The 24,652-nt window shown below is 34.4% G+C and overlaps 1 protein-coding gene across 28 annotated transcripts in view; it reads right to left on the bottom strand.

The window, feature by feature from the left end:
• Positions 1-24,652, bottom strand: part of LOC145249568 (uncharacterized) — a 585,438-nt gene that overhangs the window by 211,384 nt on the left and 349,402 nt on the right. For all 28 annotated transcript variants that reach the window (XM_080111254.1, XM_080111253.1, XM_080111255.1 and 25 more), the window contains exon 7: positions 15,093-15,176. In XM_080111254.1, coding sequence (XP_079967380.1) covers positions 15,093-15,176 — 84 coding nt within the window. The remainder of the gene's footprint in view (positions 1-15,092; positions 15,177-24,652) is intronic.

Raw genomic sequence — 24,652 nt, 5'->3', positions numbered from 1 at the left:
CTAAACTGGTTTCCTTCAATAATTACAAGAAACCTTCTCTACCACCAATAGCAATGGCCAATGACTATCTGAGAGTATACCTTTCAAACTCCTAGGCCTAACGTTCAGATGAAACATGAGTTGGAACAATTACATTGAAAGCATTGCCAGGGCCACTGCGAAGAAGGTAGGCTCTCTTTACCGTGCTAGAAAACTACGAACACCCAAAAGTATCCTGTACCTCTATAAGGCCACCATTCACCCATGTATGGAATATTGCTGTAATATTTGGGCTAGTGCATCTGCTACTAGTCTCTCACTTCTAGACAAGGATCAAAAGAGAGTCATCAATCTGATAGGTCCTGAACTGGCATCTAAGCCCATCGACAAAATGTTGCATCCCTCTGCCTGGTCTACAAGTATTTTAATGGTGAATGCTCTGACAAACTGCAAGCACTTGTGCCCCCATGACGTAAACACCCTTGACAAACCCAACAGGCAGCTAAATCCCATCCCCACACTGTAGAGATCCCTAGATGTAAAAGATCTTTCTACTACAGTAGTTTCTTCCCCAGAACCGCTAGACTTTGGAATTCCCTTCCAGGTCCCTGCTTCCCCAATGGTATTGACGTGCAGAAGTTCAAGTGTAACGTGAACCAACATCTTGCTGCCCAAATCCCTACATAGTACCCCAGTAGTTGTTGCCCCTGATAGTATCCCCCTACACCAAAGTGGCAATGTGCCTTGTTTGGGGTGAAAATGTAATTTAAAAAAAAAAAAAAAAAAAAAAAGTTTCTTTTTTGTTTAAAACTTTATTTTCATTTTTGATACTAATAAAAAAGAAAAGAAAAAAAAAAAGAAAAAAATGATAAATATTTATGGATTTTAAATTATTAGTAAAACTAAAAGCTATAGATTAACCCCAACAAGTGTAGTTTTACATTTTTTTTTTTTTTTACACAGTGATCACCACTTATCAAGGCCCGGAAGCCACTCAGGGATAAGGGTTATTGCAAGTACATTACGTTAGTGAGGAGATTTGCTGAAATGTTTACTTAAGGGGGCGGTTCATTAGGAATTTGTTAACATTGGACTTGAAGACATCCAAGTTGTAGTCCGGAGGGAAGCAGGCAGACGGAACAGAGTTCCACAGGCGTGCAGTTCTAAGAAAGAAGCTTTGTTCATGGAATCTGCGTTTTGATTTAGGCACAGATATAGAGTGGGGGAAATTTTTCACAGTGGATTCAGCTAGACGGGTGTTTTTCGTGAAAGATTGGCGAGGGGGAACCAGAGATTGGAGTTCAGACGAGCATCTGCCATGGAAATAACGATAAAACAAGGACAGGCTCGCAACGTCTCTTCTGTGGGAGAGAGGTTGCAGGGTAGAGAAAAGGGCATCCCCGACTAAGCCACGAAGTCTATTTTGTACTCTGTCAAGGCAGGATAGGCTGTTTTTAGCAGCTCCTGCCAAGATATGGCAACAGTATTCCATCCTTGGACGTACTTGGCTTTTATATAGATAGAGAATTGCATCCGTAGTGAGATATCTTCCGGAGCGGTAGAAGGATCCCACCATCTTTCCAGCGACCTTGGCAACAGACTTGATGTACATGTTCCATTTCAGATCAGGAGTAAAGGTCAAACCCAGAAGCTTGTCAAAACACGGGGCCTCACCCAGACGAGAGCCATCCATCACAATTGATGCCAGATGGGGATCAGAGCGTTGATGATGTAAGGATAGCAGTTTGGTTTTGGATGCATTAAAGGTTACCAGCCACATCTTCCCCCACTGAACCACGCGCTCGAGATCAGAGGAGAGAGAATCAGAGAGAACTTTGTCATTTACAGCCTTTGATGTGTTGCCGTAGATGGTAGTGTCATCAGCATAGATGTCAACGAATGATTTAAGTATGTGTTTAGGGAGGTCATTGATGTAGATCAGGAAGAGAGTTGGGCCCAGGATTGCCCCCTGAGGGACTCCAGCAGTTATATTGCAGGCCTCCGATTTTTGTCCATCTACCACTACTCTTATGAGCCTATCGGAGAGAAATGATTTAATGATTGAGAAAACATTTCCAGTTATACCGTAGCTGGAAATCTTGTGAAGTAGACCCTTATGCCATACCTTGTCGAAGGCCTTTGATATGTCAAGAGCAATTGCCCTAGAAAGGAAGCCTTTGTCAAGAGATTCACTAATCCTGTGGGATATAACCGTCAGCACATCTGCGGTAGATCTTGCAGAGCGGAAACCATATTGTGTGTCACTAAGAAGGTTATTTCTGCTGAGGTGGTTGACTATTTCTCTATTTAATATGGATTCCAGCAACTTACTCATAACACACAGGAGACTTATTGGTCTGTATTGAGAGGGAGATGACTTATCACCTGAATTCTTAAATACAGGGCAAACTGATGAGGTCTTCCAGGGAGTCGGAAAGCACTTCTCCTTAAGGCAGCGCTTAAATAGTTTCGTAAGTATGGGAGCAAGTTCTGGTTGAAGCTTTTTTAACACTATAATTGGGATGCCATCAGGGCCAGTTGCTTTACTGGAATCTAGGTTCTTTATTAGCTTGGCGACCTCATGCACGGATATTTGTATGTTACCTATATATGAAAATATATGCACATATTACGGTAATCTGAAAACGAAAAAACTCTATAAATATTTAAAGATTTTAAAAGAAGTGAAATTTTATGAAAATCAGAAATTTAGAACAGAATCACTAACTGTATTGGAATTCGGAAAAAATATTGGAATCATCCCATCACTAATAACCAAAATGAGAATCGTAGTCCAAATAATCCAAATAATCATTACAAGCTTATTAAAATAAGAAAAAGAAAAAAGGTTCATAATGATCGATTTATTTTAATTGAAACAAATTAGAAAAATCAATACATGGAAAGATTCAGGTCAGCATAAAATATTGGAGAATCACGTTTCAAATTGTATTGATTTAATGAGGAAATCTTACTTTAATAATGTCTTGTCCATCTGTGTGAGAATGAATGGTAAATTAAACGAGAAGTGGTGAAAGGAGGGAAATAAGGGTGAAGGGGATGTATTGAATACAAACGTTTCCTAATCTGAATCCTGTGAGTTTCATCCCTATTGAGACAACGTAAACACACCGGTCCTCATTATGTCACCAAAGTTAAGCAATATTGAGCCTGTTCAGTACAATGAGTGACTATTCAGGAATACCAGGCGCTGTATGTAAGAGGACATATCTCCCTGCAAAAACTGTAAAAATCTAACGTCATCATCTCCCCTGATTGGGATATACATGTGACTGTGGCCTGCTTGTGAATTTCATACTCCCATAACACTTCTTCCTCCAGAGGAAGATAGTTCAACCCATCTAAGGCCAGTGGCACAGCTGCTGCATTCCCGTAGAGGACAGTTTATTTTCATTTTCTCTTAAACTGAACCACTTGCCTTTGGAATCCCTTCCTGCTCCCCTGACAGTACTAACATGCAAAATTATAAATATAATGAAGACAAAGATCTTGCTGTCCAACTTCCAAATTGGGTTGCCCCTCTCTCTCTAATCTAGCCCGATCACAGCAGCCCATTATGTTTCAGTGGCAATGTTAACTTTTTTGGTATTGTAACATAGCGTGTATATGCGTACATGTAAATGCATGCGAAATGACCTTACTGGTAGAAAAAAATAAAAACTTTTTTAAGAGATGACGTTAGAGATGGGAATCATGTTCAAGATGACGTTTGAGGCATGAATGATGCGCAGGAAGACTATCATGTAAGTGACATCACGGCCGTATCAACGAGGAAATAAATGCCATTGTACAAAGAAAAAAGGGAGTTGAAATTCTTTCCTATTCTTTGTCTTTTTTGCCACTAAGCATACGTGTTGATTCCCGGACAACGTTACAGAATGAATAAAAGGGGGGGGGGAAAGCCTTAAAGACTTTCAAATCCCAAGGAATGGAAGATAGCACCTGACAGAAAATCGATGATTCATTCCAGTCAGCCGTAATAAATAGATGCTCAAAAAAACTATCAATAAACACATGACATAATTGCTTTTATTCTGATCCTCTGATTTCCTGCCTTACCAAAATGGCTTCAGTTCTTTGAGGAAAACATTTCCGTTCTGCATCAAAATATCTTATCTTCGATTCAAACAATGATGTATATATATATATATATATATATATATATATATATATATATATATATACACACACACACACACAGAGTATCTCAATAAAATATATACACTCTTTAAATTATCTCAACTTGCTACATGAGTATGCTATGCCACATTTCTAAGAGATGTTTAGAAATAAAGAATGGTACATCTAGCAAGATGGAGCACCTCCCCACTATCATCATGACATAAGAGCTTATTTGGATGGTCACCTGCCAAACATGAGTAGGACGAAGAGAAAATATTGAGTACTGTCCATGCTCACCGAATTTGACTCCGCTCCCCAAACTTTTTCTTGGTGGTGGTGGCGGTGGGAGTTAAACAGAAGGTTCACTCCACAAAATAAGCTACAATGAATACGTTAAAAGCAGCCATTGAAAGGGGATGTGCCAACAAAAACTGAACTGATTAGGAACGTTTTGAATTCAATCAGTGAATGTTGTCAGCTGTTCATGGACCACAATGGCCAATAATTTGAATACTTTCGATAATTAGCTGGTTTCTATATTTGTTCACAGTATTTTGATGTATAAAACTTTTCTTCGCTATAATAAATGGTTTTATGGTCATTTAAAGAGTGTATACAAGTTATTGGGACATCCTGTATATATATCCACTTAATTTTTTACCGCTTTATTCTCCACTTGGACCTCATTATGTTTCTCTCAAAAAGTTTATTTCCTATATAAGCACTTAATTGTTTTGGCACGTACTGATATACATGTATGGTTTGTTGTATATGTGTTTTTAGTTTTACTTCAATATTAGCCATCATCAGTACTAAGATATACAAAAAAAAAAAAAAAAAAAAAAGAAGTCACCTTCACCTGGGGGATAATTTTCTTAGACAGTCCATCCAGTTATAATTAGACAGCTGCCATTACCAATAACTATATTGCAAATAACGAGTCACTCTTTCTAAGTAAGCATTAAAGTTGTCTATTGTTTATATTAAATAAAGTTGTGTATTCTAAAAGTGTCAAATAAAGTTATATATATATAATACACATACATTATACATACATACATAGATACATATATATATACATACTTTTTACGTTTTATTGCAGCAATTTAATGTTTATATTAAGTAGGTACGGGCAAAATGAATGCTGACGCTCAAAATGTATAAACATTTTGACCCCTCCCTTTACTTAAAAAAAAATTTTTTTTTAAATCACCAAAAATCAGAAAATTAACCAATTTTAATGAAATTTTCAGTATTTATCAAATAATGATCGTGGAATATAATGAACTAATTATTTTTATTTAAATCTTAGTGGAAATTTATTATTTTGTTTAAACAAAAAATACCTTTACTAAAATTATGGTTTTCAGTAGTAAATAAAAAACGCAAGAATTTATTTTTGCTTTATTTATACAAAGCAAGCATCGTAATTCGTAATAATAAAAATAAAATAATTTTTATAGGAACATTATGAAAAAATCCGTACTAATGAATTCGATATGACTCGAAGAAGAATGAATTTCTCGAACTACCGATATTACCATTGAATTAAGCATTGTTTATTTAATATTTTCACAAAAAATTATAATTGCAAAAAAATATTTCTACTTTTTTCTTTTAAATTACAGGTTTCGCATAATTTTTACATGCAAGCTTTTAATAATTTCCTTGCTTGCAAGAATGTGAAACTTTCGGCATAATATATTTTTTATATAATATTGAACAATAATTTTAAAAAAATTTAATTTAAAAACAGGAACATACAAAAATTAAAAAATGGAAAAATTTATACAAACGTTCCATATCGGTAACTATGGATGTCTATTCTTTAAAAAAAAAAACAAAGGAAACCTGTCCGTTTTGCCCCCTCCACCTCTGTCCCCTACATTTTCCCTCCAACTACCCGATGTCATTTTCAGATAAGTTTCAAATTGTGTAAAGTCGACTTTAAATTTCACGTAAACATTCCGATTGATTAAAACTTAAGTTTCTATTTTTTTAAGTGTTAATTTTTTCAATAATATTAAATTGCTTCTTTCCACTTTGAATTCTGTATAGATATTAACAAATAATAGTGTTAACTTTTTTTTTCAATGAATAAATTGTCAGTATAATTAATGAATCTAATAAACATTTATGCCGTTTAACGTTTATGAAAGTTTAAATTCTATTAATAATTGTTTGAACTTTTATAATGAATAAATTGTCATTGTAACTTAGTGAATTAAATTCACTGAATTTAATTGAGTTAATTAAATTAACCTTCCAATTCTCGATAAGCCGGAACATTGGTATATAATAATGAAATTGTCATTAATGTGCTTCCGTATTTCTTTGAATTTTCCGCCATGACTTTCTTTTTTGGCACGAAACTAATTTTGTTGCTACCATGGCCATATTTTTGGATAATTATTAACCTATTAGCAAAAGTTAAGTACATTTATTGTATTAATTAATTATTTTAAGACGTTAACTTAATACTTCACTTGGAAATAATTCCAGAAAACTTATATTTCTCTTGCCAGTTTGTCATGATGAATTTTTACGTGAAATATACGGTTTTTCAGATTTGAGATAAAATTATTCCATGTATTTTTTATTTCACACGCTATTTTTTCTTTGAGAAATGAACTTTAAGCAGTAATCTTTGAAACATAATCAAAAAGTAACCGAAAATTTAAATATTATGATTAACCGGCGTTCAAAACCAGGTCCCATACCGAAGCAGGCATTAGAATTGCCCATACCTAATATTAAGGTATACCGGTAATTAAAATCTATTGTTTATCTTTATATTTATATATATATATATATATATATATATATATATATATATAAATAATGCGTGTGTGTTCGTCAATCGAAGTCGATTATGACCATAGACAACTAGTTGTGTGTCCGCAGGTGGCTGATCAGTCCAATCCAGGCGCGGAAGCCCCTGCCACATGTTGGACACCAGTGGCTGAAGACGGCCACTTCAGCATCTCTGGCTTTTCGCGCAGCGCGCTTCTCCTTTGCAGATTCAGTTCAACTTATATATATATATATATATATATATATATATACATACATATATACACACACACACTTTGGCACTCGACCATAATTCGTTCGAACACCTAAATTTTCGACAACCGAAACAATATTTCCCCTTTAAATTAACTGAAATAGAATTGGTTCCAAAGTTTAAAAATTCCTTTTTATCTGTAAACTTTGAAGATTTTATATATATAGATTGCACTGCCATTTCATATTCCTTTTCAAGCGCTGATGCACATTCCTTTTTCAAATTTCTCTATCAATTCCTTTTTAAATTCGATTGTCGTTCGTTTTGCACTTGCTTTAGTGCTTTCATTTCTCTTTTCTTTCTTTTTATCCAATGATAACAGAATGTACGTTTCTTCTTTGTTTCTAAAGTCTTTACACAACGATTATTTGAATAACAAAGTTTTTTTTTTTTGCACAATTAATTACTGTCGTCCAGAGATACGCCCGATTGAAGTTTACTGACTTTTTTTTAAAACCTTTTGGACACCTCAAGATCCTTTGTCGTCCCATGCAAAAAGGTTTAGACTGTCAAAGGGGTTGTGATGATGCCGTTCTAAATATAACTCTCGTCATAGTTCAGATTCGCGTGGTGACGTCGTCAGAATGAGGTTGGGTCGTCACACTACACTTCAAAAGTATTACGACCGGAATGAATTACACCATTCTATTGAGGAACATCACTGCTTGTTTACATTCGAAACGAAGCTGGCGGTTCGAATTCCGACATTTTGTTCAACTACTGAGACAAGAAAATCTCCAACATTTGGTTTGAACATTGAGTCGTTTGACCACCAAAACGTTCGACAACCGAGGTATCACTGTATATACGTTTTATTGCAGCAATTTAATGAGGTAATTAAAGTATGCCAGTAATTAAAATATATTGTTTATCTTGAGGTTATATATATATCCAAAAACGGGAGGAAGTTGTGACAAGGTGGATAACAACACATACTGACAACTTTCAAATACAATAGATTTCATAAGCGCCATTTCCATTTATGGATGTTGGCAAACTTGTTGTGGTCCCTTCTATCAAGAATCAGAGAAACTAATGCTGATAACAGAATCAAGCCAGTCAAAAAAGTCAGACCATGCTGATTCATAAATCGAACAGCATACCCAGGACCATCTTAGAACTGATTATTACTTAGGACATTTATCCGTTGCACTATAGGCTCAAATGTTGTGAGATTAACATCCAAGACTAGAAAATAATCCAAATAATAAATCAGTGACTCATAATGATTTTCTCTGATTAAAAGAGACAAAATGAATCAAAAGATTTACATTTAGCCTATAAATATAAATTCTAGTCAGAAACTACATTCAAGAGTGAGAGGGGGGGGGACAGGGAGACATAGACCGAGAGAGAAAGAGAGAGAGAGAGAGAGAGGGGGGAGAGACAGGGAGACATAGACCGAGAGAGAGGGGGGGGAGACAGGGAAACATAGACAGAGTAAGGGGGGGAGAGACAGGGAGACATAGACCGAGAGGGGGGGGGAGACAGGGAGACATAGACCGAGAGGGGGGGGAGACAGGGAGACATAGAGGGGGGACAAAGAGGACGCATGCGCGAGAGAGAGAGAGAGGGGGGGACAAAGAGGACGCGCGAGAGAGAGGGGGGGACAGAGAGGACGCGCGAGAGAGAGAGAGGGGGGGGGCAGAGAGGACGAGAGAGAGAGAGAGAGAGTGGGGGGACAAAGAGGACGAGAGAGAGAGAGTGGGGGGACAAAGAGGACGCGCGCAAGAGAGAGGGAGGCGGGGGACAAAGAGGACGCGCGCAAGAGAGAGGGAGGCGGGGGACAAAGAGGACGCGCGCAAGAGAGAGGGAGGCGGGGGACAAAGAGGACGCGCGCAAGAGAGAGGGAGGCGGGGGACAAAGAGGACGCGCGCAAGAGAGAGGGAGGCGGGGGACAAAGTGGACGCGCGCAAGAGAGAGGGAGGCGGGGGACAAAGAGGACGCGCGCAAGAGAGAGGGAGGCGGGGGACAAAGAGGACGCGCGCAAGAGAGAGGGAGGCGGGGGACAAAGAGGACGCGCGCGAGAGGGAGGGGGAGACAGAGAACGCGCGCGAGAGGGAGGGGGAGACAAAGAGAACGCGAGAGAGAGGGAGAAAGAGAACGCGAGAGAGAGAGAGGGAGAAAGAGAACGCGAGAGAGAGAGAGGGAGAAAGAGAACGCGAGAGAGAGAGAGGGAGAAAGAGAACGCGAGAGAGAGAGAGGGAGAAAGAGAACGCGAGAGAGAGAGAGGGAGAAAGAGAACGCGAGAGAGAGAGAGGGAGAAAGAGAACGCGAGAGAGAGAGAGGGAGAAAGAGAACGCGAGAGAGAGAGAGGGAGAAAGAGAACGCGAGAGAGAGAGAGGGAGAAAGAGAACGCGAGAGAGAGAGAGGGAGAAAGAGAACGCGAGAGAGAGAGAGGGAGAAAGAGAACGCGAGAGAGAGAGAGGGAGAAAGAGAACGCGAGAGAGAGAGAGGGAGAAAGAGAACGCGAGAGAGAGAGAGGGAGAAAGAGAACGCGAGAGAGAGAGAGGGAGAAAGAGAACGCGAGAGAGAGAGAGGGAGAAAGAGAACGCGAGAGAGAGAGAGGGAGAAAGAGAACGCGAGAGAGAGAGAGGGAGAAAGAGAACGCGAGAGAGAGAGAGAGGGAGAAAGAGAACGCGAGAGAGAGAGAGAGGGAGAAAGAGAACGCGAGAGAGAGAGAGAGGGAGAAAGAGAACGCGAGAGAGAGAGAGGGAGAAAGAGAACGCGAGAGAGAGAGGGAGAAAGAGAACGCGAGAGAGAGAGGGAGAAAGAGAACGCGAGAGAGAGAGGGAGAAAGAGAACGCGAGAGAGAGAGGGAGAAAGAGAACGCGAGAGAGAGAGGGAGAAAGAGAACGCGAGAGAGAGAGGGAGAAAGAGAACGCGAGAGAGAGAGGGAGAAAGAGAACGCGAGAGAGAGAGAGGGAGAAAGAGAACGCGAGAGAGAGAGGGAGAAAGAGAACGCGAGAGAGAGAGGGAGAAAGAGAACGCGAGAGAGAGAGGGAGAAAGAGAACGCGAGAGAGAGAGGGAGAAAGAGAACGCGAGAGAGAGAGGGAGAAAGAGAACGCGAGAGAGAGAGGGAGAAAGAGAACGCGAGAGAGAGAGAGGGAGAAAGAGAACGCGAGAGAGAGAGGGAGAAAGAGAACGCGAGAGAGAGAGGGAGAAAGAGAACGCGAGAGAGAGAGGGAGAAAGAGAACGCGAGAGAGAGAGGGAGAAAGAGAACGCGAGAGAGAGAGGGAGAAAGAGAACGCGAGAGAGAGAGGGAGAAAGAGAACGCGAGAGAGAGAGGGAGAAAGAGAACGCGAGAGAGAGAGGGAGAAAGAGAACGCGAGAGAGAGAGGGAGAAAGAGAACGCGAGAGAGAGAGGGAGAAAGAGAACGCGAGAGAGAGAGGGAGAAAGAGAACGCGAGAGAGAGAGGGAGAAAGAGAACGCGAGAGAGAGAGGGAGAAAGAGAACGCGAGAGAGAGAGGGAGAAAGAGAACGCGAGAGAGAGAGGGAGAAAAGAACGCGAGAGAGGGAGAAAGAGAACGCGAGAGAGGGAGAAAGAGAACGCGAGAGAGGGAGAAAGAGAACGCGAGAGAGGGAGAAAGAGAACGCGAGAGAGGGAGAAAGAGAACGCGAGAGAGGGAGAAAGAGAACGCGAGAGAGGGAGAAAGAGAACGTGAGAGAGGGAGAAAGAGAACGCGAGAGAGGGAGAAAGAGAACGCGAGAGAGGGAGAAAGAGAACGCGAAAAAGAGAGGGAGAAAGAGCCAGGGAGGGAGGGAGACAAAGAGAGAGGGAAGAAGGCAAAGTCAGTGACAAAAAATGAGGGGGAGGGGAATATATAGGGATAAACAATGAGAAAATTTGTAGGGGGTGGCATTAATTATATGGACAAAATCGTTTTTTTTTATCAAGTATCAAAAGGAAGTGTTAAATAGTTGGTAATTTACTGCCAGCCCATATCCTCGCCTTCTCTTCCCCCAATAACAATGAGTAAATTTCTGCAGTTAAGTGTCTTTTAGTTTCGTCAAAAATGGTTGTTAGACGTGTTGTCGTCATTGTAACAAAATAGCATCATTGGTTTTCGGAAGAATTTATTTGGGTCAACAATTGCTCAAGGAATAAAAAGTGGCTTGCACAATTCAATCTTCCATATTCCATTGCATGTGACTCTTTTGTACAAGTGAAATCTGGAAATAATATCGTCGCCATAGAAACAGGTCGAATAAAGTTTCATAAGAATAGGCCGAAACTATCAGAAAAAAAAAAAAAAAAAAAATATTTGAAATTGTAATCAAAAACCCCCAAACAATTCTCTCAAGAAAATAACAGAAAGCAACAGGGAATATTCCGTTTTGGGTGGGGTCGGGAAATTGAAATGGTGTTACCACAGGTCATGAGAAGCACTTCTAAAAGGGCAGCGTGAAAAGAATCATGAAGGGAAGAGGAGGGAGTGTAGATAAGCGCCCCCCCCCCTCTTCTATTGCAAATGCTTCATAAGTGCATTTGACCGTTGTCCATTTGAATAAAAAAATTCTCATGCCAACAGCTGACTGATACATTGTTTTTCTTTTCACAATCATAAACTTTCAACTTCAATGGGATTTGAATATTATGCAAGAGTTTTACCAAAATCTCACGGTGCAAGAAGAAAATGCCATTTCCAAAACAGAAGGATGACAAACCTAAAAAACATACAAATAATTGTGATTGGAAACAAACCTTTTTAATATAAACGTTACAGTAAAACTGGAGCTCCACCCTACAAGACTACTCAAATATTTTTTTCATGTTGCTTTCATGTAAATATAGACATGTAAATAACCTAAAAAGGTGATTACATGTCTATATTTACTTGAAAGCAACATGAAAAAATATTTGAGATTTTACAGTTAAAAGGCAGTAATGATTAGCGATTTTTGGATTTAATAGCTTTTAAGGATATATAATAAAATATGTTTTCAGAGTTAGTTTGCTTGAAGCATTGCTAGTAAACAAGTATGTAACTATTTAGGAAGGAGTTAACAATGTAGAATATCAGGATGGTGAAGTGACGTATCAACACAAACAAAGGTCGCATTTACATTACAAATCTTCGTATATCTATTTTTTATAATCTTTCACAATAATCAATAAATATGAACCTATATATTTGGAATGATAAAAATTTCTTTGATAATTTCGGGAGATACCTTTCTTTTTCAAAAAGAAAACAAACCAAAATTATGCTTTAAAATTATTAAAGTTTATTGTTAATTTAAATATTAATTTTATTATTACATTAAAATTATTCCTATTATATATTTTTTTTTTAATATGTTTAAGTAGTGAGGAGACAATTCTAACATCCCTCCTCCGATTGCGAAACAATTACTGATTTCTACTAACTTCCTAATTCAGATTCTTTATAAATCTCCAAATATTTAACTATAAAGTTATTTTTCCCCCCGTTATCATAAAACATGTTAAATGCGCATATATTTTCTTAAACGTGAGATTTATGGATGGAGTGATCTATAGATTTTAGTTTTACTGGTAGTTTAAAATCAATAAATATATATTTCATCATTACTACTGGCAGTGGAAGATTTTGTTTTAAACAAAACCAAAGAAAAAGATAACTAAAGGAATAGTTTTTGGCATCAGAAAGTAGGCAGAAATTTTACCAATTCCGATACCCACAAAAGTTTGAGTTTTCCTGATTCCAGATTCCGATTAATTGTACCAATACTAGTTTTAAGATTGAAACATGTACGACAACGAATTCGAATCCAGAAGAGTTGACCATTTTTGTTCATACACCCCAGTATCCTACATTGCTAACAACCTTTTTAAACGCTTACATAAATATTTTTTTTTTCTAAGAGGGAAATAAATACATGACTGGACATTATATCCATGGCTAAAAGAAAAAAAAATGATGGAGAGCAACCCATAGAAACTAGCACAGAAAGATAAAGGCAATCCTACAGGTGAATAGATGCAATTTTGGCCAGATAGGCAGTAATTCTGATAGAATGTCAATGGTTAGGTAAAAGCATGACTGCTATTCAGAATATAAGTCCTTGAGAAAAACAAAAAAAAGTAAATAATTATTTTATTTATAACAAGTTTAATTGTAATAATATTTACAAAAATGATTAGACTTATCACTAGATTTCTGCTTCTCCTAAAAACTTTGTCCAAATAGAGGGTAACAACTATATTCCCCCCTTATAAATATCTACTAACACACTACCTTTCAACACCAGGTTATTTAGGGGGGCAGTCTGTTACTACACCGCTAGATTCCATGATTCTGGGATTTCTATTCTGTAATTTTGACTGCTTGATAATTATGTTTTGGGTAAGTGCATTCAATTTAAATGAACACATTTGACACCAGCCACAAACTTAAATACAAATAATGTCTCTTGAACTCTTGCTATTCCTAAATTTAAGAGCTAAAAAAGGGCAATTTCGAATGTAATTTTGCAAACGCATCCAATAAATTGAATAGTATTTTGGCAAAGAAGTAAAAAAAAAAAAAAAAATGTCAGCTACACTCTGGACCAGACAAATTCGGGTCAACTAGTAGATCATAAAATTACCTCCTGATGAAATAATATGCAGCATTTTCTCTTTTTCTATCATTGGGATTATTCAAACTACTGTTCTCATTTTGGATTTTATATTCACACCGTTTCAATCGATGTAAACTCTGACCTTCTTCAGCTACATCTTTTCAAACTTAAGAATCATTATGTTGAACTCAGTAATTTTTATGGAATTTTAAACTGAACCATTTATTAAATCCACAAGGACAGATTGTTCCCATTCTGCCAACCATAAGTTTGACAAGAGACACTTGAAGAAAGCTGGAGGCTACATTTACTGAAACGTTGTGAAAATAACACCCAATATGAGAATAGTAGTGTGAATATATCCAAATTATTAATCCACATCTAAAAAATTCCAAAACGTTAATTTAGTAAATGTTAATTTGTTGAATCCTTGCAGCTTTTAAAAGCAAACAAAAAGCATACATGCAAAAGAAACAAAACAACATTATGTGAATTCTGAATTTAATAATTGAAAACTATTTCGGATTGATTTAGATTTGGAGTAGTGTGAATAATCCAAATAATCCAATCAAATTATCAATCTTCATCTAAACGATTTAAAAACAAATTTAATAAATATTAATTTAGTACATTGAATCATAACATATTTTATTGCAGCAATTTAATGTTTATATTAAGTAGGTACGGGCAAAATGAATGCTGACGCTCAAAATGTATAAACATAACCCCTCCCTTTACTTTAAAAAAAAAAAAAAATCACCAAAAATCAGGAAATTAACCAATTTTAATAAAATTTTCAGTATTTATCAAATAATGATCGCTGAATATAATGAACTAATTATTTTTATTTAAATCTTAAATAGATCAAAATAGAAAACAAACACAAAGCAATAGAATGTGAATTCTGAATTTAACAATTGAAAACTATTTCGGATTGATTTAGATTTGGAGTAGTGTGAATAATCCAACCAAATTATCAATCTTCATCTAAACGATTTAAAAACAAATTTAATAAATATTAATTTAGTACATTGAATCATTGCATATTTAAAAAAAAACACAACACAAATAAAAAACACAACAAATAAAAAAAAAACACAGTAAAACAAATAAAAAAAACACAACAAATAAAAACCGAGACAATAAAAAAAATAGAAAATAAACACAAAACAATAGAATGTGAATTCTGAATTTAACAATTAAAAACTATTCAGGAATAACTTTGTTTGTTTTTTCTCTCTCTTTCAGAGTGTGAAAAAGCCATTTAGAATTTTTTTTTTGCTTTTTTGTGACCAGATGAAGTCAGAGACAGAAAAAATAACCCCAACAAAAACAATGTAATTGAATTTCTTACCAATAGCCCAGGGAGGGGTGTTCCTGTAACGTTCGAGTGGGAACTACACATAATTTCTTCAAATCATCCCGAGCAGCATCAGCACTGGAAAAAAGAAAAAGGAAATATTTCACCAGAATGTACATTAAAACAAATAACATCGCTTCCCTTATTTTGTTGTTTAACCCTCACATTCCATCAGCAATGTTTCAAATAAAGGGGGAAAATTGCTGTTTTCTGGGTCAGAATCTTATATCAAACAAGCATCGTTGGCTAATTTTTGACCTTGAAGTAATATTTTTTTTAATTAGCTCCTTTACACCAGATGACTTCATGTCTTGCCTGGAGCAATTTCCAGAACAGGGAAATACGAGTCTAAAATAAAATTACTCTCAGATCTGCTGTATAGACAAAAATGTACATAAATTTATAAAAAAAAAAAAAATGTACCATTAAAAAAAGAAAATCAGAAAATCTTACAATTTATCGAATGCAATAATTTACCAGACAAAGAAATTATTACCGGACAAAACTATGTTTGCTTTCCTGTTATCTACATTTCTTTTTCACTCAATTGTCTTTATAAGCTTTGCATGATGTTGCAAGAGTCTAATTTTCATTTTTCTTTCATCCTGCCTTCTCTCCTGTGGTACCAAGAACCACACCGACATCTATAATATAAATCTCACCTGTCTGTTTCAACGTATGTATGTATGTCTGCCAAAAACTTTCGACAGAGGTCACAGACTTTTCACAAGATCAATATCGCTTTGAAGTTCGATCCTTTGGAGGACAAATATAAAAAAAAATTGTCTAAAAACATGAATTCCTTCACCCTCAACTGGGCACTTTTCTACAGGAAGGGTCGCTGTTTTCGCCAATATTTTCGAAAGTCATTCCCTCTTTTCAATTGACTAGCCTTAATTTAAACCATCACCACTTCAGTTTGGCGATGGACACAGCAGCAAAGACATCACTTTTTTTTTTCACATTCTTTTCCTTCTTCGTAGTACAGGTTCAAGTATGGGTTGCCTGCCTACTACCACTTTTTCTTTTTTTTTTTTTTGCTCAACACACCTCTAAACACCCGGGCAACGCTGGCCACCCAGGCTAGTTTAATACAAATTGTGGTACAAAAGTTATGTTTCAGCAAAGGAAGAAAAGGAAAGATATATATATATATATATATATATATATATATATATATATATATATATATATATATATATATATAATGTATGTATCACCGTGCATGCATATTAACATAGAAATAAATGAAACATTAAGGGAATAGAAGGGGTCACCAGGTAGCAAGCGCTAAAGCTAAACATTGTTTTGTAAATGAAAAATGGAGAAAAACAAAATTTTATAACAAAACATTATTAGGATTAATCTGACTATTGTTCTCATCTTGAGTGTTATTTGCACAACGTTTCGGTCGATGTAACCTTCGACCTGCTTCAGATGTATAAGTTGCCATGTTTGATATTGAGAAAGGGTTAACTATATACTTCTGAAGTTTCATATTTAGGTTCTAGGTTAAAGTAAAAATAAATATCAAACAAACCACAAGAAGATATATTTTTCTTTTTATAAAATATTTATAACAAAAAAGGGTGGAGATGAATTTTAATTAGATCCATTAACTAATTAAGTTCTAAAAATGTAAGTTCTTAATGTAATTCCTGAAAATAAGAGACTATCAAAAAACCATAAATGTTAAAATGAGTTATTCTTGTAAATAGCTGTCCCTAATTTCCATTAACGAGATGCTATTTTTAAATTTCATATTAATTTTTTTTTTTTTTTGAAATGTATTATCTTAGTAACTGGTATAAAATAAAAAATAAAAGACTGTATCGGACAAAGTGGAAATCATAGACAGAGAAGAACAGTGGAGAATAAGACGACTTAAAGAAGCAACCTATATGATAGGTGACCAACTACTAGTAAGTCGAGGATAGAATTAAACACTATATGGGAGCTATTGGTTATTATTAATAGATAATAAATATAATTGTAATTGAATAGATTTTAAGGAAAGTAATAATGGGAATAATAATTTCATATGTTAGAATTTTTTTTTCACATCTTTTTAAAGAATTTTCAATTACAAAATTTAAATATTTAGGGGAGATAACTCATATTTGTAAGTTATCTCATGATATGTTATTTTGATTTAGTGTGTGCTAATTTTGAAAATTAGATTTTAATCAATATATTCCTTTTTATCTTATACCAATTACTAAGGTAATATATTGAAAATAAAAAAAGATATTTATATGAAACTCAAAGATACCAATAGAAATTAGAGAGAGCTATTTGTAATAATAATGAGTTGTAACATTTATGGTTTATTGGTAGTTTCTTATTTTTGTAAATTATCTTTTTAAGAACTCATAATTGGTTAATGAATCTAATTAAACTTTAGCCTCTCCCTTTTTTTTTTAACTTATATTTTAGAAATATCTCCAAGTGTTCTGTTTGATAACTTTTATTTATTTATTTTTTATTTTTACTTTTATCTCGAACCTACATACAAAACTTTGGAAGTATATAGTTAACCATTCCTCAATATCAAACATGGCGACTTATACCCCTGAAGAAGGTCGAAAGTTTACATTGACCAAAACATTATGCAAATAACACTTAAGATGAGAACAGCAGTCCAATTAATCTAAATATGAACAATCAATCCACATCTCAAAAATTCAGAACTGAAAAACATTTTTATACAAGAGATTAGAATATCAAAGTAACTTTCAGTTTGGTGAAGAAAGGTTGAGCTACTCACAAGTGAAAATGCTCATAGTGTGAATATATACATATGCAAGTAATTGTCAGTGGGCCATTGTGTATGTGTTGTGTATTGTTGTTCTTGTAAGTGTATATATAAATGTGCGTGAATTGATGAAAGCTGGTAGGTGAGTCATTGAGTCCTTTTCTTCCTCTGATAACTTTGCACTGGCTTACTATTTTCACATAGATGTGTTACTTTTGGTGCTCAAAAAGGATTTTCATTGGTTGGAAAATATTTCGAGTTCACACAGAAGAAAGCAAAGCAATTAGAGCCATTTGTTTTTTAGAGTTTGCAGGATGACTGTGATTCAGTCACCACAAAACTGCCATTTTTTGTTTATTTTTAACAAATTATTAAAAATAGGATAGATAGTTAAATTATTATGGTATCATTTAATCATTAAATTATTAATTGATATAAAACTAATTTTGCTAAGCTAATGCTGTTTAATATGTATTTAAAAAATTATTGCATGTAAATAGCTTCAAGAACTTTCAATCTTGGAGCCAGAAATGACTTTCTAGTCAAGAGTTTAAAAGTTCCAAATTCCTTTCTAACTTTGAAAAAAAAAAAAAAAAATCTCTTAGTAACATTTTTTTCCCTCTTATTAACAATATTAAAATAGCTAACATATTTATAAATTAAAAAATGAAATGTGTTCTGGTGGATTTAATTTTGTAATTAAATTATTTTAACTTTATTGTTGTTATGCTATTGCATTTTTATTTAAATAAGCAATAGTAAAAAGAAAAAAATTAAAAAAATAATGTCCAAGTCACAGAGACGAACAAATGCACACACATAAATAAGTTGTCACACAATTTTATTAACATACAGATTTGAATACGAGAAAGATTTGGTTCCGATTTCAATAAATGTTTCCTCATTTCCTTATGAGCCAGGGTTAAAAATGAATTTTAATCTCCGATATTAACAAAAAGTATGCAGTATGGATTCAGCATTCCAAAGAACCTTGGTACGATTCTCAGAATAATTGGAAATTATCCCCCTCACTGACGTTACTTCACTCTTTTGTCATTGACTTGAGATATTATGCGAATGAGGTTAACTTCACAAAACAAGAAATGTAGCGTTTTATGGTGATCAGAATTTGAAGCAATTAGAAATTTGAAAATGATCAGATTTCAAAGGAAATTAATGGAGCTACAAAACATGACTGAAGCAATCAGCATTATCGGTTCGTTCAATACATTCAGAAATATGAAGCAGATCTATACATTTTCTTTGGGAGATCTTTACATTCAAAGATGGATTGATTATTGATTCATATTACAAAACACACACAAAAGGCATAGCAGTCGGACGGGAGGATCAGTTGATCTATCCATTCCACTACCAATTCTCAATCAGGTTTCTGAATTTTTGAGTTGAGGATTGATTATTTGGATTATTCGAACCACTGTTCTTATCTTGAGTATTATTCTCACAATGTTTTGATCAATGAAACCTCAAACTTCCTTCATGTGTATTTTGTTGAACCCTAGAATCTTTCTGTTGAACTCTGAAATCTTCACAGAATTTGGAATGGAAGTTTCCATCTTATATATAGAGGTAACATGCTTTTGTTTCATCAGCCATGACTGGATAAAAGTCCTAAGTAATTCGCAAGTGTATTTTTAGTATCACCGCACTGAGGTACTGAAGTAAAAATTCAGTTCTAAGTGACGCTCTTCTGGAGGTTGAAGATTCAATAAAATGAAGTCCATTGATTTGAAATTATTATTAAAATTAAAATCTATAGATAATACTGACTTTAGATAAAAGTACACAAGTAGGTAAACAGAAAAAAAAAAAAGATACAATTTAAAAATATAGATTAAAATCTCACAAATCTGCACAACACCTTACTTAGAATGCACTTATTACTTTGGCTCCTATCAAATCACTTAAATCAATTATGGATTATGGGGAAGGTCTTAGAGAAAAAAAAAAATAGAAATATTGATTCATGTAATATATGCCTCACTCCCCCCCCCCCAAATGTACTTACAGTTTTGTGAAAATATATTAGACTGATTCTTAGATATCCAAAATTAATTAAAAAAAAAAAATTTTTTTTAAATAAAAAATAGCGTCTCATTAATAGGAATTATGAGATCAACACAACATTTGTTTTACCGCTATTCTTTTATTTTCACAAATTGTGTTTTTTTTTTTTTTAGGAATTTACAATTGATTAATGGATTTAATTAAACTTTAACCTCACTCTCTTTTTTGTTATGAATAATTTAGAAAATAATATTTCAGTGTTTGTTTGATAAATTTTATTAGTTTTAGTTTTGACTAATACTTAAATGTGAAACCTCAGAAGTACAGAGTTAACCCTTTCCTAACATCAAACATGGCGACATACACAAATGTTGCGCAAATTACACTTTAGATGAGAACATCAGTTCAATTTATACAATTGATACAAACAATCATCTTTCATCTCAAAAACTCAGAACCATAATAGAGGGGTATCCCTACCAAACTCATCAAGAGTCGTTACACCACTGAGGGGCAGATATATTTATCTTAAAGTGGTACTTTTAGTTGAATGAGTCAATATCAGAAACTCCAAGAAAATTTTGATGCCACTATAACACAAGAAATTCACCTAGTCCAAATGCATTTAAAGCCATGGTGGCTTAATATTACGAGCAAGGATCTGTATGTGACCTTCCTAAATCTGGTAGACCCCCCCCGCACAGCAAGAAATGATAAAAATCATGAACGATTAACAGAAAGTGTGGACAAATATCCATCCACATCAGTAAAAAGATAAAGTCAAACTGGGGTCTTTCGATCATCTCTTCATCGAATGCTTCATGAAGAAGACAAGTACACATACAAAATTCAATTGGTATAAGAGCTTTAGTCAAGAGATCATGAAAAAAAAAAAAAAAAGGTCTGGAATACTACATGCAATTCCAAGATTTGGCTAATGGGCATCCTAATTTCCTCAAAAACAGGGCAGGTATATGCAAACAAACTGGCCACAATAAATGCCCTCAACAACAACATAGAGGAAATTAGGGCCATAAGCCCCGAAACATTAAGTAATGTGCTCAACAATGCCGTGAAGAAGGCATCAGATTGTAAAACTGAAAATGGTGGACATTTTTCGTAACTAAAATTAGAACGTAATGAAAACATAACCTAAATTAAGTTGTGTAAATAAAATTAGAATAAGTAGACTAGGATACCCTACTATATCTCTAAAAGAAAAAAATCACGGAAGGGCTCATCTACCTGCTGATGAAATTTGGTGAGTATAACTTAAATATTAAGGAAGTTATTCAAATTTCAAATCCGTCAGGTTCTTTTGGGACAACCTGTATAATAAAATATTCGAAAATTTAAAAAGAATCGGAATTGGTAATTGTATTGGAATCTAGAAAAATGCTGAAATTCTTCCAATTATTATGCTTCAAGTTCTTAATATCTGCAAATATTGAGAGACTAATTTGTTTTATCGGCATAAAAATGGTGTCGATAAATAGACTGCTTATGAGATTCTATTTAAGATATTGATGGAACCATAAAAAAGCCTACAATTTTGGATCAGAATAGTAATAGTGACTAAGGGGTGACTTCACATGCTTTAAAGCACCCAAATTACGGCCATCATAAGTGGATGTAGTTTAAATCATAATTTTAAGGATCATTTCTTAAATACTGCTGACCAACCCAACAATCAGCAAAACTCCAGCTCTTCACTGTTGAGGCCCTCAAATGCCGGAAGGCTTTCTACTCTAATAGCTTCTTTTCTCAAACTGATAGCCTTTGGAATGCCCTTACTGCTCCCTGCTTCCTTGACTGTGCGAATATGCAGAAATTTAAATTTAATGTAAACAAGCATCTTGTTGCACAATAGGTTACTTAGAACACCCTTATTAATTTGTCTCCCATTCACAGTAATCTCTTGCATCTCAGTAGCACCATGCCTTGTTGGGATGAATAAAAAAAAAAGGGATAGAGGGTTCATACTCATGGCTGCAGCAAAAATGAGGAAAACATTCTTAAGCACATAGATATCAGAGATATTAAATAGTAAGCAATATTTATTTTTAATAAATTCAAGTTAACCTTTCTTTTTCACATAGCGATTAAATAAATAAAATAACACCTTCAGAGATTTTTTTTTTGTTATATCACTGAAAATTTGGATTATAAACATATTTAAAAAAAAAAAAAATCCTGCGTTGTACTGGTTTTCTAAATTAGAGATTTATCCAAATTTAAACAAGACTTCCAAAGAGAGGAAAAAATGTCCTCATAGTGATTAAGTTTTTGCATGAGTGAAAAAAAATCTAAACATGCCTAATCCAATATGTTTCTCTAATGATAGCAATTTTATTTTTTTACCTCAGTAAAAATAGACTCATTTATTTCAAGTGTCAGTATAAAAAAGCTTTTTGCCCAACCAATCAAGAAAAATACTGAGGTCTCGGTAGAATTCAATCAAACAGTTTATAAGAAAAAAAAAAAATTCAAACCTAGTTTTAAGCAAAGAAAAAATAAATAGATAAAATAAAACTTGTACATTCAATAAGACAGTTGATAAGTTTAAATCGATTTCATTGCCTTTTGGCAAAAGAAAAAAAAAACATAATAGAAACATTGTTTAAGTATAAAAAGACTAAAAAACATTAAGAAAAAGCTTTCATGTAATATGAGTAAAAAAAAAAAAAAAAAAAAAAAAAAAAAAAAGCTGAAAGTTTCAGTAAACACACACACACACACACACACACACACACACACACACACACACACACACACACACACATTATTTAGATTATTCAGGCTACTACAACTTATTTTCACAACATTTCGTTTGATGTAACTTCTGATCTTCTTCAGATATATCTTATTGAATGCGAGAATCTCTCTACTAAACTCTAAAATTTGTACAGAACTTCAAACTTTATATAATCCATGGTCTCATTCCATCAGCCAGAACTAGGTAGAAGTCTTAATTTGCAATCTTATTCTTCGTATAGCTCGCACTGAAGATTGAACCTTTTATGCCCCCAAAAGTTTCATTTAGAACTGAATTTACCTAGTACTTCATCCATTATGTTACAGATCCCTGTGGACAATTTTAACATAAATTTTGCGAGACCTACTTTTTTTCTTTTGTTTTTTCAATAACACTCAAGAACAGGAGTTCAAATGATCTTAATGCAATTTATCAATCCTCATTTAAAATGAAAAAACAAGGTACATTTTAAAAAAAATTTAAAATATTAAATTACACCTGAAACTTAGTAAAACAAGGTGAGCTCCACTCTCTGCCATGCAACTTATCCTTTAAATTCTTAACAAAAGTTACATTCATACTCCGTTCAACAATTCAACTATATTGTGTCACCAAGTTTTGGTCATAAATACCCAATAGCCTGTTTTAATGTTGTTTAATAATAACATTTAGGGGACACTTTGGTGATTGTTTCATTAGTAAGAAGTGTAATCTTTAACGAGCTTCACATTCACAAAATCAAGTCCTCCCCTCCAATTTTTATCTATGAGAGTTATCACAATGACAAATGATAATCCAGGTGTGCTTATTACTGAATGATAAAACAAAAATTGTTTGACATTCATGACAGAAATTTGGTGGACAAGTCAGATATAGACTGATATTTATTTCTACCAAATATAATTGGATTGCAGAAAGGTTTGTGAATTTTATTGATTCCATGGGTGGCATTTTTTGCAAGAACATTAATAAAAGTGTATCATTTAAAGGTGAATGTAAAAATTTTATGTAAATATTACATAATAGTAACACTTAACTTCATTGAGAAAATTAATTTCATTTATTAAAATAATGGAAGCTGATAGGATTGTCTTCTCAAATTTTTGGATGTAAAATACTGCTGGTAAAAATTTGTTCTTATATTTCTCCAAGTTTAATAAAATATTTCAAAACTTTTATTTAGTGCAAGCATTTATCTTTTAATTAGTTTCCGATTAAAAAAAAAAATTACAATTGGTGAAAACAAAATTCTCTTCACAAAAAAAAAACAAAAACCAACACAAACAAACAAAAAAAAAAAGAAAAAAAGCTTTTTCTTAATTCAGTTGTACTCATTTCTAACTTAAAACCAAAAACAAGCAGCAGCAGATGCTGCCTAAAACCCAATTCTTCCTCATCAACAACGGAAGTTGACGGGAGTCTAGTAGTTAAAATGGACTGACGACCTGGGTGTCCCAAGTTTGAACCCAGTTCATTCCACAAAAATCACTTTCATTTAGGATGTTTGCAACCTTCACGTGGACCCTCCCGTAACCTGTGATTTCTTTCTAGAAATAATTCTGACTAGAAAAATTATCAGGGAAACCAATGCCAACAATAGAATTTTCGGATTCACATGATATGATGATCATCATCAACAGAAGATATTCAAGAATTTATCCCTGGAGAATATCTCCATTTTCCAGTGATGCTGGGAGGCATTTCTAAGTGGAGTTTGGCATCAACAAAGTGCTCTCTGTTGCAATATATATATATATATATATATATATATATATGCCATCTATATGTGTATGTGTGTATATATGTATATATGTGTGTGTGTGTGTGTATATATATGTGTGTGTGTGTGTGTGTGTGTGTGTATATATATATATATATATATATATATATATATATATATTATAGTTTTGATTTCACTACTATATATTTATACATATGATATACCTTTTTATTTTTTCAATTTTTCATATTTCATCAGACACATAGATGTGTGGTCCAAGCATTTGTTTTCTTCTC

This window comes from Euprymna scolopes, chromosome 28 (assembly GCF_053919585.1).
Source record: "Euprymna scolopes isolate OS-2025 chromosome 28, ASM5391958v1, whole genome shotgun sequence".
Classification (NCBI taxonomy): domain Eukaryota; kingdom Metazoa; phylum Mollusca; class Cephalopoda; order Sepiida; family Sepiolidae; genus Euprymna; species Euprymna scolopes.
This window is presented reverse-complemented; position numbering and strand designations above follow the sequence as displayed.